The sequence below is a fragment of the Rhyacophila brunnea genome, unplaced genomic scaffold, assembly GCF_057557595.1.
Source record: "Rhyacophila brunnea isolate RB1 unplaced genomic scaffold, BYU_Rbru_1.0 scaffold_11, whole genome shotgun sequence".
NCBI classification, from domain to species: Eukaryota; Metazoa; Arthropoda; class Insecta; order Trichoptera; family Rhyacophilidae; genus Rhyacophila; species Rhyacophila brunnea.
The window spans coordinates 20,822,922-20,835,806 of NW_028232763.1; the positions used below are offsets into that span (position 1 = coordinate 20,822,922).

Genomic DNA, 12,885 nt, shown 5'->3' on the forward strand with positions numbered 1-12,885 from the left:
CCTTTTCCCTGTTAATTCAGAATATAATAATTATAAATCTCACAATAATTAACTTTTTTTTGCAGCTCTAAAGTTAAATACCAATGAAGGCTATACACTTACTGTCGAACCGAAAGAAGATGGCAGAATTCATGCATTAATTCAAGCGGAGAACTTCTTTGGAGCTAGAAATGGATTAGAGACACTTGAGCAATTCTTTATTTTTGACAATATCCGATTGGAGTTGCAGGTAACATAGTCTTTCTTTATCTCCAATATCTTAGCCTTTCAAATTATGGTGCCTTCAAGATAGTCTCTTATTTAATCCAGGTTTTTGCATAAAATAATTATGAAAACTTAAGGGCGGACGTGCTCAGCGTGGGTCAAAATGGAGCTTTTTTTCTATTTTCAAAGCATGATCCTGGACATACCTTAAACGTTGTAGATAATCTATTTATATAATTTTGAAGCCTTATTATCCTTTATATTTTATTTTAAACATTTGATGACTGCATAAAGTATTTTTATTACATAAAATAGTATTCTTTTAAACCTCTCGCTCTAATGTTTTAAAATATAGTCATATTTCAGTACATAACTGTGCAGTGGTGTTAAGATTTTTTACATTTATTAATTTTTAAACGCATTTATAAAACCATTAGTATAATTTATGACGAGATAATTTTAGTAAAATATTTACGATAAAAAATTATATTGATAATCTCTGTGATCCCAAATTTGACAAGAATTAGGCATTTTATTATTCAAAAAATCTGCAAGATTAACACATTTGAAGATAATTCTAAAGATACTAATTATAAGCTATGTCTTTGACTATTCAAGTGTGATAAACATCCTACGAATAATGATTGCTTTATAATAATTATTGACCTAAGAATAAGGTAGTGTTTTTTTGAAATATGCCATTTCTTTTGGCATTCCCCAGTGGTCAAGCTACAACATACGGCCGTAGCCATAAATTGACAAACTATAATTGAAGTAGGGAGTACATGTTCAAACACGCGCGTTAACATCATAAATTATACTAATGGTTTTATAAATGCGTTTAAAAATTAATAGATGTAAAAAATCTTAACACCACTGCACAGCTATGTACTGAAATATGACTATATTCTAAAACATTAGAGCGAGAGGTTTAAAAGAATACTATTTTATGTAATAAAAATACTTTATGCAGTCATCAAATGCTTAAAATAAATATAAAGGATAATAAGGCTTCTAAATTATATAAATAGATTATCTACAGTGTTTAAGGTATGTCCAGGATCATGCTTTGAAAATAGAACAAAAGCTCCATTTTGACCTACGCTGAGCATGTCCCACCTTAATTAAGTACATCATTATTTACTTAAAATTTAACAATCAATAATATTTTTAAAACTTTGTTCTTAATTATAAAAAGTATGTACATATTGTAAATCTTCCAAATTATTTTTTAGATGATCTACAACCTTCACATCATAGATAAGCCAGTCTATCCATACAGGGGAATATTACTCGACACTGCCAGAAACTTCCACTCAGTAGAATCTATCAAGAGGACCCTAGGTAATAAATAAATTTTGTTTAGGCGTTTCTACCATAAAACAATACTGCCAATGTAACCACAATTATTACAGTGTTGTTATAAGAAATTTTCAGCTTCGCTATAGGTACTGCAAAGCTGACTAATTTGTTGTTATGATCGACTTTATTTAATATAAAACAATAATTATTATTGGTTGCAAGGTAACTATCAAATTTGCAGAATTAAAAAAATACACAAGGATAATCTTAATGATTTTTCAGTATGGGAATTCGTAAAGCTCATTACAAACATAACTGCATATTTAAGCAGTGTGTTTATGCAAATTTTTCCTAAAGATATACATGACGGCCATATAGCTTCCACACGGCACAATTATATTTGAACAGTGCCAGAAAAGCATAACGGAGAAAGTGCAACTGGTTCAAACTTTAAAACTTCTCTTTGCTACGTTCAGTTATACCTGCCTGCGCAAGTATACAGTACAGTATAACCCCTATTTTACGTTTTTTAAGGGACTGGAAAAAAAAAACCTAACTGGAGGGAAAATGTAAAAGGGGGGTATTGAAAAAAAGAACATTAAAATTTTATGTTTCTAAAAAAATAACGTTTTATTAAAAAACAACATTCAATTAAAATTTTTATTGAAAAAATCATGTACAAATGTATATTAGTTTGTTGCATTTTTGTTTTTTTGTTATGTTATTCTCTTTCAAGACTATATAAACATTTAAAAATGTCATCTTGGATATCAGCAAAGCTTGTAAAGTAGGTTTTTAAACCCTCGGTGAACCTCATTGCTTCTTCTTTTGTTGGAATATCAACCTCTTCTTCATCAGACAGTTCTTCAGAAGCGCGCGTAACTCGCATATTTTGAATATTTCCGATGTAAATCGCGGGAAAGAAAAACGTAAATGCGGGTATTAAATGTACTGAATTGCCGGGAAAACGTGAATACCGGGCACGTAAAAACGAGGTTATACTGTATATAAATTTAAATATTTTCACGTTGCTTGTACAGCAAATTTTTTTTTAAACCATGTCTGATCCGAAAAAGATCATATTTTGGCATCCACAGGGTGGAAGTTGTATTAACAGATTTTTCTTTTTACGAGAAATGGATGTTTGCCATTTATCGGGACCCACGACATTATAAGCCTCCGCAGTAACCGCTTAACCATCGTGGGCATAAAAACTTAAGACAGTTAAAATACTTATGTTTTTATTTTTCAGAGGGTATGGCTACATCAAAACTGAACGCCTTCCACTGGCACATTACTGATTCTCATAGTTTTTCATTTGAATCTAAATCAAATCCAAACTTGAGTAAATTGGGTGCTATTACACCTAGAAAAGTAAGTAAGCATTATTCTATTTAATAAAAAATTAAATTTAAAATATATTAAATAATACTATGTGTATACTTAGATCTTGTAAATAAACAGATTGATTGTTTCTATACAGAAATAGGGAAGTACTAAAACACTTTGACAAAGCTCGACAATAGTGAACGCATTGTGCTACAAACTATTTTTTTTTTTCAAAAAGGACAATTAATTAACCTGACCCTATTAATGGCATTATAAAAGTTACCGCATTTTCGATGAAATTTAGGCTTCGGACTTGACTATAATGTCACTGTTTGTATTAATGGTACATAATCAAATAACACGGTTATATCAAATATCATTGTTACTGTATAATATGTCGGGATTTCATTAAATATTATTAGAGCAATACTATTGAAGTGATGTACTGAATATCAAACCCTAACTAAATGGACTCAAATTTTTCATTCCATCACACCTCAACATTTGATACAAATAAATGCACGTCCAGTGTCCACCTACTGTGTAAATGGCATATTTTTGTTGTTGTAGATATACAGTGCAGTACAAATAGCTGATGTCGTTCAATATGGCTTGGAAAGAGGAATTCGAGTAATGCCTGAATTTGACGCTCCTGCTCACGTCGGCGAAGGTTGGCAGGGAACAAACTTGACAGTTTGCTTTAAGGTAGGGAAAGAATTTTTTCTCAAATTGTTTAATATAATTGATAGATCTATTCTGAGACAAGCAGATATTTCTACACAGTATTTCAATTAAGCGTCCATAAATTTCTTTGATTTGGTGCCTTTCTTCTGTTGAAAATATTATTCACATTTAAACAATTGAAAGATATCAGATCAAATTTCTATGTTTCATTAACTGTAAACATAACATTCCAGTTGGATTCCAGTCTACAGTGGATCATTAAATAATTACGAGATAAAAAGAAATTTTTATATACCATGTTTTTAACTTCCGTTGAATCATATAAACTTGACAATTTATTCTATGTATTAATACATACTTTTTTTTAAATTTTAATGAATTATCCCATCAACTTGAAAGAAAATGATCAAATGTGTAATAAAGAGAGCAATTATAAGAAATTTTCAAACATTTATTAATTGAATAACATACATGAGATTTTAAAAAGTTGTACTTGATATGAAGTAAAAAACAAACAAACAAAAAACAAGAAAGCGAGTTAATTCTTTTTTCAAAATCGTCGAACGCCGTTACGCAAAAGTCCAAGCATTGAATTCGATCGAAGCGCCATCTTGCGGATTTTTTCCGAACTAACTTTCCATACAAAACAATTAACTGAAAATGAATTCAATTCTGCTTAAAGATGGCTAAAAGTATTAAAAGAATGCATTGTCATCGTGTTCTGATATATTCTAAAAGTTTCAAATGTCTAGCTAGTCGGGAGGCTAGTTAAAAATCGATTGCAAGATTTGTACTGGACAAACAAGAAAACGAGCTAATAAAAACGTGGTAAAATACCTCATTTATTTACGCTAATACCCTGTTTACATGTGCATGGATTTACTGTTGACAGTAAGTATTATCGCGGCCATAACAAGAAAATGTATAGGTAAACATGTATTTTCCTGCTGTTGCAACCTTGCATGCATGAATCAAAAAAGTTTGGAAGCTTCTGAATTTTCATGCGACAGTAGGGATTTTTTCGATCTCCGCCTGCCCAGTAGAACGATATTGGCAAACCTGCCGGCAAAAAAACAAACTATACTCATTTTGAGGTTCACCGATTTTCACTACCCGTCAAATAGTACCATAAAATGACAACATCGCGTCTCGCTTACTCTTGAAGATGGGATTGGAGAGACAGTCGGCACTTTTACGTGTAAACAGTTATTGTCAAGATAATTTAAAATACGCATTATTGCCGCCAGTAAATCCATGCACGTGTACAGGCACTATAAAAACAAGTCGTCAAACTGTTGATTTTTTGGTTATATTCAAAATTATTTATTTTATATTTGACTGCTCCAAGATTGTAGGTATAATACAGTTTGGTGTCACCAATCAACATAAGAAAAATGGTGACCAGTTTCATGTTCATTTCAAATCACAATTTTTATTCTTCAATGCCAAGTATTCATTCTACCGTAAATAGTTTGTCCATCAACATGTTCAACACTTCTATTCAGGGACGCAAGAAATATTGTTCATGAACGTTTGTACTGAGTACTCATACTATTTATCTAATTGTAATTATTATATTATATTGTTTACTACTGTTTCTACTGTTATGATGTTTAGTTTTATATTATAAACTATGTTAATAATATTAATGCACTGTTTTTAAACAAATAAATAAATGAATATTATTTTGTAGGCTGAACCATGGACGCAGTATTGTGTAGAACCACCGTGTGGACAACTTGACCCGACTCAAGACCGATTATACGATGTCCTAGAAGGAATATACACCGATATGTTTGGTAACTTCTTGAAATTTCGTCTGCTTAGAAAGGACATTATCAATAATTAATACAGGAAAAAACATTTTTACAGCTAAAAAAATTAGAATAACTCTTGTCTTTCATGATATCATAAAACCTCAATAATTTGAAATAATAATCGAAAGTTGGAACAATATTTAGCTGTTTATAATATTGACTTTAGAAAGGAAAAAGGGCATAACCCTCAGTTTTTAAAAATCGGTTTTATTGTATACTAACGTTATACACGTTATGTTCAAAGGATGAAAGCTACAAATGCCGATTTATTATCTAAATTTAGCTAGCAATTTAAAAAAAAAGTAGGAAGTGGGTCGCAAAAACGACTTATCCATCATTTTTGTTGTTGTTTTTTTTTAATTAACTTAATAATATCAGATTAGAGATATAAAACGCAAATTATTAATTAGCATGCACTTCAAGGCTATGTCTATTTTGTATTTTAACTTTGATCGAAAACCATAAAAAAACGTTTTTGTGCCTCCTGTAAAATTTGATTTGTGTGGATTATGCCCTTTTTCCTTTCCACAGTCGAATTTTAGCTGTATTATTATATAATTAGGTTAATCTTTTAAATATACTTGGCCTTGATGGCAAATGAGCCTGAAGTACTGTAATTTATGGTAATTTCTGCTAACTGCTAACGTTTCTTTCAGAACTCTTCAAGCCTGATATTTTCCATATGGGAGGAGATGAAGTAAAGAACGCATGTTGGAATTCCTCAAAGGAAATCACAAACTGGATGAAGAGTAAGGGATGGAATCTGGATGACAAAGGTTTCCTCAAATTGTGGGATCACTTCCAAAAGAAGGCCGAAGAAAAAGTTTATAAGGTAATCCAGCGAATTATGCATATCTTTTTCTGTGCTTCGTGAATATTATAAATCTTCAAACCATTTTGGACAAGTAAGTCAGTTTTAAACTCAAATCATGCTTTCTTTTTTTATTAACTCCATAATTTTGTTGGTTAGTAGCGAAGAGGTTTTTTAACCGATTTTTAAATTTCAAGTAAATGATTGCTAGCAATTTGCTCTACTTATTAGATCCTGATGTGTATCCAAACGCACAGGCATGGCCTGTCAGGATACTAGGAGCAGTGTTGCCAACTGTCGTTGACAAAAACATGCCATATGAGATACGAAAACAAGCTATTGTGCAGGAAACAATGCTAGATTTTGTGAAAATAAAATTTCAATGCCTTTTTTTGCCTATCGACAAAAAGTGCAAAAAAATCATACCACATTTTCCTAGAAACTCATTTCAAATTGACAAAAAATAGTCAATTAATCTAACAACCTATGATAAGTAATAATTAGGTAATACCAGAGAGTGGTATCCCCGATAACCGTCAATGCGATGCCACATGCCTAAGCACACGTTAAATTATAATATTTGATACCATTATATCACTATAACGCCAAGAATACTCATATTGTTTCATTGTGTTGTTTTATTTCTCAAGTACTGACATATCTTCATTAAATAGGTATGTGAATAAATGAACTAAATATCTCGCTTATTTTCAGAATTAATAAGAATAATTTTCAAAATACGCTAATAAAAATGCCATAATCTAGATGCATTTTTTGCAAGCTAGGTGCCTTCCGAAAAATACTAGATCTGGCAAGAAAAACGCTAAGTTGGCAAATCGTAAACAACACATCTCTAGATTTCAAATAATATATTAAGGGAATTTTGAAACTGTTGAATGAGATTATGTGCAATTATTCCTGTGCGCCTGATTCATGTTCTGTTTATTATATTTTTAACACTCTCCAAGTCATTCTATATTAGATAATAGGTCTATATGGTTAGAAAATACCCGGTCTGACGCCACAAATAATGTGTATTTGACATTGAAAAACAAACGAATTTGGCAGACCTCAGATTCAAACCCTGATTTCTGCTGCTAATTTTGTTAATTTTAAATATGATTATAGGTGTTTATAAAATACAGAAATTAATATATCTTTAATTAATTGTAAATGAATTTCAGGTTAACGGTGGACAAAAATTGCCACTCATTTTATGGACAAGTACTCTTACCGAATATAAACACATCGATGAGTATTTGAACAAGGATGATTACATAATTCAGGTTTGTTTGAAATTATTCATAGTTTAGTCATAACAATAAGGAAACATCTATTTCTCAAGTCTTCAAATCTACAAAAACATGTACTTATATATTCTTCCAAAATCTTCCAAAAGCATATGGAAGGAATGTTTGAAAACTCAATACAAATAAATGCCAATATGTCCTATTTTATTTTGATTTTTTTACTATAATAAAAGTATATTAGCCAAATTGTTCTTATATGAAAATAATAATACAATTGAAAAAATAAACAAATGTTACCAACCACTGATTGAGACACAAAAATGTTGTTTACTACAAGATATAAAATTGTCGACATGGCAGTTTTTGATATATTAAAATATATATGGCTATCACAAAGATTTGAATAAAAATCCACTGACATAATAGATATAATAATTTGTATATGGAGGCTATTGGTTTCAAAGTCGGTTACCTTTATTTTTACTTGTTTTAATAATTTTCTTGATTCGGATTCTGTAAGTACTTTTTCATAGTACATAATACTATAATGTATGTTCTTGAAATTCAACTATACCCACTGAAAAAGATCTGAAATAGCTATTAAGTATTCAGTATTACAACACAAAGTTTCTATTGCTCGCTCTACTATACATAGTATTAGGTGTGTGAGTTATTGGTGTTCAATATCTCTGGATAATCATGGTTAAATTGATTTTAGGTTTGGACGACTGCCTACGATGAAGAGATATCTGGTCTGTTGAATAAGGGTTATAGACTTATTTTGTCAAATTACGATGCACTTTATCTTGATTGTGGATTCGGAGCTTGGGTCGGAGAGGGTCAGTACTTCTTCTCTTATTTATAAATCTACCGCGTATATATTGTGGAAATTAAAAAATTCTTAATTGATGTTTCTAGCGCAACTTAAAAACAAAACGACAAACTTTTGATTGTTTCAGGAAATAATTGGTGCAGTCCATTTATTGGTTGGCAGAAGGTTTACGACAACAGTCCGGCTAAGATAGCTGGACAAAACAAACATCTTATTATAGGTAAATAGAATTTATTTTATATAATGTGATTCCATACTGTTCAAGATTTTCAAGTGTAAAAATCTTAATTTCCGCATCACGAATGATATTTCAGTTTAAGAAATATCCTTCCAAATATTGGTACACTGTGCGTCGGTATATCACTGTTTCTTTGTGTTTTTGTACGTTTATATTATGTCACGTTTGCGTGCGTGAGGGTGAATGTAACTTTGTTGGCGGTTATGATTTGGGATCATGTTGGTGTATAGTGAAATGTTAGTGTGCATTGCATCTTATAAAAAAGTCAATCCGACAAATAAACTATTGTCATATTAAAACTCTGGCAGGGCTCGAAATGGACCGGAGCGCACCGGAGTGCCGTTCCGGTTCATAACATCCCCAAAATGATCGATCGTCTCGTTGAAAATTTATTTGACCATCTGAGCTAGATAGGTCATATATAACAAAAAATCTGACACACTTAATTTTTTTTATAAAATAAACATAGCATTAAATAACTATATATTTATATATTTATCTACGTAAATATTTTCGTAAAATTATCCAGCGCTCCGGTTCGTAAAATTTTCCTTTTCGAGTGCTAAACTCCGGTTAGTAAAAACTCACTCCTTCCTTCTTTTTTTCCCAGTAAATTGTACACATAAATACTAAGTGTTCAAACTCCATGACCGAGGTAGTCGACAACTACTGCATAAAGTTGTAGTGTTGCTCTCGAATAGATTGTATCAATACTACTGGTCCAACAATAAGTAGTGTCATCTGTCTCAATCACGAAGTTTGAACAGCTAGATACAGGACACGCACTATGCACAAAATCATGATAACACAATAATTACTAATATTATTTAATAATACATACTAATTGGATTCACTAATTTTTTTCCAGGATTTTTCTATTATTTTTATTTTTAAGGTTCTGTGCTATATATTTTAATATAAATTGCTCACTTTAAATGATTATTAAGAGGAGTAATTTTTTTTCTAGCATGTACATAAGTAATTCATATAACCATTAATATTACTATAGGTTCAGAAGCAGCATTATGGTCAGAACAAGCGGATTCTTCAAGTCTGGATAATAGGCTTTGGCCTCGTGCTGGAGCTTTGGCCGAACGATTGTGGGCCGAACCAGATAGTGGATGGAGGATGGCAGAAAGAAGATTCCTTCATTATAGGTAAGAAACTCTTAGTTTTCAGTTTGTGGAAAAAATGTCATTCATTTTTCAGATAAATTTGTGTGATTCAGTAAACGCATACTGATTTCTTAAAATATTCTTGATTTGGATGGTAATCGGAATTAACATTGTACCTAACCAACCTTCAAAGTTAATATAGTACATTTTATAAATACATATAGAAAAAATGTTTCCTGTGGTGCAATTTTTTTAGTATTAAAGAAATTATGTTTATGCAATTTTACATAAGTAAAAAATTACTTAGTATATAAGGTACCAAAAGAAAGGAGGCCCTAGATTTTTTTAGTCAAGGGTCTGGCAGAAATTGAAGTTCCATTACTGATCTATTGATACTAGAGACCGAAAAATTTAACGTGAGGCATGGCAGCGGCGCTTGTGTTGTATCTTATCTATGGTTTTCGATTTCGAAGTATTGTGAGTATTTCCAGGATTGGAAGATATTATTTCCCATTACCTTAAATAGGTAATTTCAAATACAATGATATACATTTTGTCCAAATAACTTAGGATATATTTTATATGGCAAAATTAAAATTTCAAGTGTGTTTTGTAGCTGTCATCGCGGCAACTCTTTTGATAACGTTGTTGAAGAGCCGAATGAGTTTATTTTGTTATTTTTCTTCTTCACAGTAGGAGATAAAATGACTTATAATCTTCCTGCCGTCACTTTTCAAAGCTTTTGCCATTATTAACATGTCTAAATGACTGATAGGTACTGCGCACTTATAAGAAACATCAAATGTGAGGGGAATTAATACTGAAACGCTAGAGGAGGGGATCTATAATTATTATTTCTGTCATTTTCAGGCAAAGACTCGTAAAGATGGGAATAGCTGCAAACACAATTCAACCCGAGTGGTGCTATCAAAATGAAGGATACTGTTATGCATAATCTGTAATCGTTAGTCTTATCCCAGGAATGATCACGGATTAATAAATGCTTAATATTATAAAGATTAATACTTATCTATTTCAAAAGTATTAAAAAAATAATCTTATTTGTTAATACAGTACCAAATATTATATTATACATAATTTCAAAAGCTAACGCTACTATCATTGTTGCATGGTAAATAACAAATTGCTGATTGCAAACTTATAATTAAGTAGGTATATATATGTAATTATTAATATTATATTATACAGGGAAAGTGTTATTTTGATACTTTGGTCACATAATATGAACACAGCCAAAATTTATAAGAACAGTTTACAACTAGCTTATTATTCAAATTATGAATATGAGAAAGCAAATATATTAGACAATTTTTTATTGCTATATTTTTTTAGTGAATGCAAGATGTCACGCAATATTATCTTGTGTTTTGAGATTTATTTGTATATATGTAGGGATGGTGAAAAACTTATTTGAGGTGAATTTTTATTACTATGTAAAAAAAAAAATTTGATGTGCCTGGTAATTTTTCAAAAATGGTGGTATAGTTTATAATATTATTTTTTGACACCAAAAAATATTGAATTCAAATTTTTGTCTATTTAGGTAGGTATAGAAGCCGTAAGAAACATTTTTATACTTACATTTTTTCATTAGAATATTTTTTTGTTTTTTTCATTAATTCCTGATTAGTATTGTTTATATAGATTCAATATTATTTTATTTGAAGTTATAGCTATGTATGTTCTCTTTGGTATTACTTATTTAAAAAAAGAAGATTCTCATTCATTCCATTCCTTGAACAAAATAAACAAATGAAAATGAAATAAATATTATATCAGTTGAAAAAATGTTTTAAATTTATTTTCCATTGTTTCCCCCCCATAAATTTAATAGTACTTATTAAATTGATACATAAATTTATTCACTTACCTAATTATTCAATGAAATTTATAGGTAAATAGTTTGGTAATTTATTTAGTACGTTTTTCTTAACAGGTTTATTCGATAAGAAATGGATGTTCGCCATTGAAAAGCCATACTCTGAATTCTATTTTTTTTCCATATGGATCTTAACCACCTCACGAAGAGGTTTTTCAAATGATTTTTTTATAACCTAATGGTTCAAAAACAACCTAGGATTCGAACCTGAGACTCACGACTTCGCAGGCAGACACGTTAGGCCATTGCGGGCGCGTGGATTCAAACATACATTGAATAAATAGCATGTATGGCAGGCTCAGGATTCGAACTGGTGACCCATGGCTTCATGATTGGACATTCCACCACTTGTCTACTAAGTCAATTTTTAGTTTATATAAGGCAAAACCTAAACTATTACAGAATGATTAAAACATTCAACATCATCATTGGTCTGAATCAATCCACTGTTAGTTGAAACCCTCTACAAGCTGATTCAATTTTTTTCTGTCCTGTGCGCTGTATTGTGACATACTTCTGAAGTATTTAACTATTTTGTCAATTCAGCGGTCTCTAGATTTACCATTTGGATGTATTCCATTTCTTGGGTACCTCTGAATAATTAGATTTGTCTGGTGATTTTCTGTTCTTAGAGCCATCTGCCAATTAAGGAAGTCTTGAAAGAATTCCATTGTTTGAAATTCTAAGAAAGACTTAACCCTTAAAATTAACACAACTCTAGTCTTCAATCGGTAATTATGAACGTTTTAGACAAGCAAAAACTAATGCCATAACATTATATCATGACTGCGGACATCTTAGCAGTGACTGCAGAACTACAAATCCTCCACGCCCCAACCTCCACTAAAGTCTTTACCACTACAAGTCACATAGTGCATTTTTTGCAATACCACCTGTCCTGACCCAGATTTCCCTCTGATTAGTGACGGGTAAAACATCAAGAGTGTCAACAGGTTCAAATACATGGAAGTACATATCACGGGAGATGGCATTTTGCAGAGAGAGCTCGCTATCCGAATGGGAATGGCTGGGGCAACATTCTACTCTATGCGGAGTGTCTGGGACTCATGATTGTACTCCGTCAAAACCAGATGTCGCCTATTCGACGCTTGCATTCTGACGGTGCTGCTTTATGGTAGCGAATCATGGCACCTTAAGAAGGCTCAGGAGCAACCGTATACAGATGTTTGCGACGGATACTGGGTGTGCGATGGTATGACCTTAGGAGTGACGAGGAGATAAGAGAATGCGCCAAGTAGCCTCTCATCACGCTGAGAGTGAAGAGGCGACGTTCGACCTGGCTTGGCCACGTGCTGTGGATGCCAGCAGAGAACTTTAACCTGGCTTGCCCGTTCTTCAAGCCGACCGGATTTCGTCATCCTGGAAGGCCTCTAAATGCTATC

At 31.6% G+C, this 12,885-nt stretch overlaps 1 protein-coding gene across 7 annotated transcripts in view; it reads left to right on the forward strand.

The window, feature by feature from the left end:
* Nucleotides 1-10,668, forward strand: part of LOC147078476 (chitooligosaccharidolytic beta-N-acetylglucosaminidase-like) — a 30,421-nt gene extending 19,753 nt beyond the window's left edge. For all 7 annotated transcript variants that reach the window (XM_085959969.1, XM_085959955.1, XM_085959983.1 and 4 more), the window contains 11 exons: nucleotides 66-229; nucleotides 1,440-1,548; nucleotides 2,759-2,880; nucleotides 3,406-3,540; nucleotides 5,213-5,318; nucleotides 5,993-6,168; nucleotides 7,332-7,433; nucleotides 8,116-8,236; nucleotides 8,357-8,449; nucleotides 9,477-9,624; nucleotides 10,453-10,668. In XM_085959969.1, coding sequence (XP_085816095.1) covers nucleotides 66-229; nucleotides 1,440-1,548; nucleotides 2,759-2,880; nucleotides 3,406-3,540; nucleotides 5,213-5,318; nucleotides 5,993-6,168; nucleotides 7,332-7,433; nucleotides 8,116-8,236; nucleotides 8,357-8,449; nucleotides 9,477-9,624; nucleotides 10,453-10,537 — 1,361 coding nt within the window. In that variant the 3' untranslated portion in view covers nucleotides 10,538-10,668. The remainder of the gene's footprint in view (nucleotides 1-65; nucleotides 230-1,439; nucleotides 1,549-2,758; nucleotides 2,881-3,405; nucleotides 3,541-5,212; nucleotides 5,319-5,992; nucleotides 6,169-7,331; nucleotides 7,434-8,115; nucleotides 8,237-8,356; nucleotides 8,450-9,476; nucleotides 9,625-10,452) is intronic.
* The last annotated feature ends 2,217 nt before the right edge of the window (nucleotides 10,669-12,885 follow it).